Below are 2,546 nucleotides of genomic sequence, written 5' to 3' on the forward strand. Positions count from 1 at the left end.
GCCTAGAAATGAAAGAGCAGGCATGTATTAGGACAAGCATTTTTCTGTACCATGAAAAGTATGTAGATAATACATTATTCACCATGTAGCTAAACTGGTTGTAACATCTCCATGTCTCCAAGTTTGGCAGAGATCCTCAATACACCCTTCATACCTTCACCCTTAAATATGCAAGTAGAGGCTGATGAGTATTTGGCTGGAAATGGCAGAAGCATGACAATGCACACCCGAATGAGTGGCTCAAAGCTCTGGGTCTGGCGCATGATGAGGCTCACCATTAAAAGGAGACACTGGGTGTTTGAAAGCTCAGGTTTCATCATGTGACATAGGTTTAAGAGGCATCAGTATCAGGGCTTGGCTGCTTAGGTTTAGCATTTCTCGCACAAAAATAGCTGCCACACCAGGTGCAACTTTCCCCACCGTGTTCAGTTTCATCTGCAAAAAGCCCCTCGAATAAACCCCTTGCAATGGACAACAAAGTGCAAATCAAGGGTTCCTTTCCCTTTTCTTGTTTTACAATTGCACAATTCAAATGTAAACATTAGTCCATGAGTGCAGATACATTACCCACAACTGTTCAATAACCAGTCCAACACTTTTGCAAGCTTCTCATCTGAATCAGTGTCCATAAAACTGTTAAAGAGATAAGTGTTTCTCCCTTTCTCTGTGCTGCAAAGAGGATAAAGACAGCCATTAGAAAAAGTGGGGCACACATAAAATGGAAATTCATCTTTATTTCCACTTCAGCTGTGGATGGCCATTTCACAAGAATTTCATACAAAATCTGCCTGCCAAACCAAATGCACATTTCACCCAGAGGTTATGGGGTTGGTGAGGTTTTACCTGAAAGTTCTTAAAACCTGAAAGCATAATATGTTACGTGTCTGATGTTTACAGGTTCAGCTTCCCAACACAAAGCTTTCACCTTTTTCATCTCACTGTAAACTATGAGATAGACCAGATCCAGTGAAGCTCAAAGAAAAAATTTGAATACCTCTCCCTTTTCACTTGAGAAAGAAATTACATACGGAACAGAAAATGAAAACAGTACATTACACTTGGCAGATGTTAACGGTGTGAATCCTAGAAGTCAGGGAGAAATGTATTTTTCCCAGCTCCAAAACAAAGCAAACCACTGTTTTTGTATATCTGATCATATACATATGAGAAGTTCTCACATGAAGTTAGTGAGCCTAAATAATGCGCAATATGCTTCAAAAGTTGTACTCAGATCTTTTTTTAAAAATCTGGATGCTCTACAACTATCTGAAAAGGACTGTCTTTATTGTATGCGCATTGGTTAGTATTAGGCACACGGCTAACACTACAGCTGATCTGCTTCTTCCCCAGACGTCTCCATTTCCCATTGATGCCAGCTCTTCTGAAGGGGTATTTTTTTTGTATTTACAAAGTAAGCTAAGCTAGACACTGAGTTTGCAATACAGTTACCGGGTTTAAAATCTAAGACTGGAGAGGAGGGAAGATTTGCCCAGAGCCGTGCTGAAGATAGTCCTGTTCTCTGCAAGCCTTCGTGCAGGTTACGGGGTCAGTCTTACCTGCTTCCTCTGGTTGCTCAGACAGAAGGTGCAGATTGGTCTTGGCACTGCTGCATTGCCTCTGCCCTGCAGGAGAGGCTGGTATTGCAAGCAGGGTTGCCTCACTGGCCCCGGTTCTGCTCCCAAGTCCTCACACTGCTGCTGTTGCTGTAAGAGCAACATGTTGGCTAGGTGAGAGATGTAGCTTGAAGCCAGGCGCAAGGTCTCTATCTTGGACAGCTTGCGGTCAGCAGGCTCCGTGGGGATGAGTGTGCGGAGGGTGTTGAAGGCTGTATTGACACTATGGGTCCGGTCCCTCTCCCGGGCATTGGCAGCTTGCCTCTGCTTGCTCAGGCCACTCCGATGAGGGCTCTTCCGCTTGCGCTTGCCTTGGGCCCTGCTGGAAGGCACAGACTTGCCAGAGCTGCTATCGCTGCTGCCACTCTCCAGCTCCTCCAGGTCGGATGCATCACCTCCCCGGGACTTCATGGTGAGCCCTGCAGCCCCTCAGCCCCATCTCTTTTATGCACAGCAGCTGCCACATTGCTCTGGTTAGCATCAGCCGCTGCTGTCCCGACTCCCCTCCAGCAGCAGGGTCATTTTTTGAATGGTTGCTCCTTTTAGATCGAGCATATGGTTGCTCTGTAAATAAGGCAAAGGAGGTGGAGCTGCTACCTCAAAGTAGCTGCACAGCTACTGCCCAGCTCTGCACCTGTTTCCCCCTTGTCAAGTAAAAATGTGTGAACTCTCTGGCAACCACAATGAGCATGTGCAGTGGGGAAATGAAGCTCTTTCCATATCCTTTGCCCTCTGTCTCAGTCAGTATTTGAGCCTCAAAAGCTTAGGCAGGACAGAAATTTCCATTTGCTCCTCAGCAGTTCCATAATGAGAACATCCTCAGTGGCGTTGCAGCCGGAGCAGGCGCTCTGACCTTCTTGGCTGCTGTGCATTGAGTGAGGCCAGGGTTGTTGGAGAGCTGCTATTTCTAGGCTGGAGGGGGGTGTGGTGAAA

General features: G+C 46.4%; 1 protein-coding gene across 1 annotated transcript; it reads right to left on the minus strand.

Moving 5' to 3' along the window:
- Positions 1-287: 287 nt before the first annotated feature.
- Positions 288-2,192, minus strand: LOC132585328 (transcription factor 15-like). The gene is made up of 2 exons (XM_060257142.1): positions 1,557-2,192; positions 288-669 (listed from the first exon to the last, which is right to left on the minus strand). The coding sequence occupies exons 1-2, from the start codon at positions 2,022-2,024 to the stop codon at positions 637-639; spliced, it is 501 nt and encodes a 166-aa protein (XP_060113125.1). The 5' UTR covers positions 2,025-2,192; the 3' UTR covers positions 288-636.
- Positions 2,193-2,546: the final 354 nt, after the last annotated feature.

This window comes from Heteronotia binoei, chromosome 16 (assembly GCF_032191835.1).
Source record: "Heteronotia binoei isolate CCM8104 ecotype False Entrance Well chromosome 16, APGP_CSIRO_Hbin_v1, whole genome shotgun sequence".
Classification (NCBI taxonomy): Eukaryota; Metazoa; Chordata; class Lepidosauria; order Squamata; family Gekkonidae; genus Heteronotia; species Heteronotia binoei.

What these genes read in the sequence shown, in the direction of transcription:
- LOC132585328 (XM_060257142.1), bottom strand. Translation starts at nt 2,024, where the DNA reads ATGAAGTCCCGGGGAGGTGATGCATCCGACCTGGAGGAGCTGGAGAGT. An exon ending in TGAGCAACCAGAGGAAGCAG is followed by an intron (nt 670 to 1,556) that starts GTAAGACTGACC and finishes TCCTCTTTGCAG; the next exon opens with CACAGAGAAAGGGAGAAACA.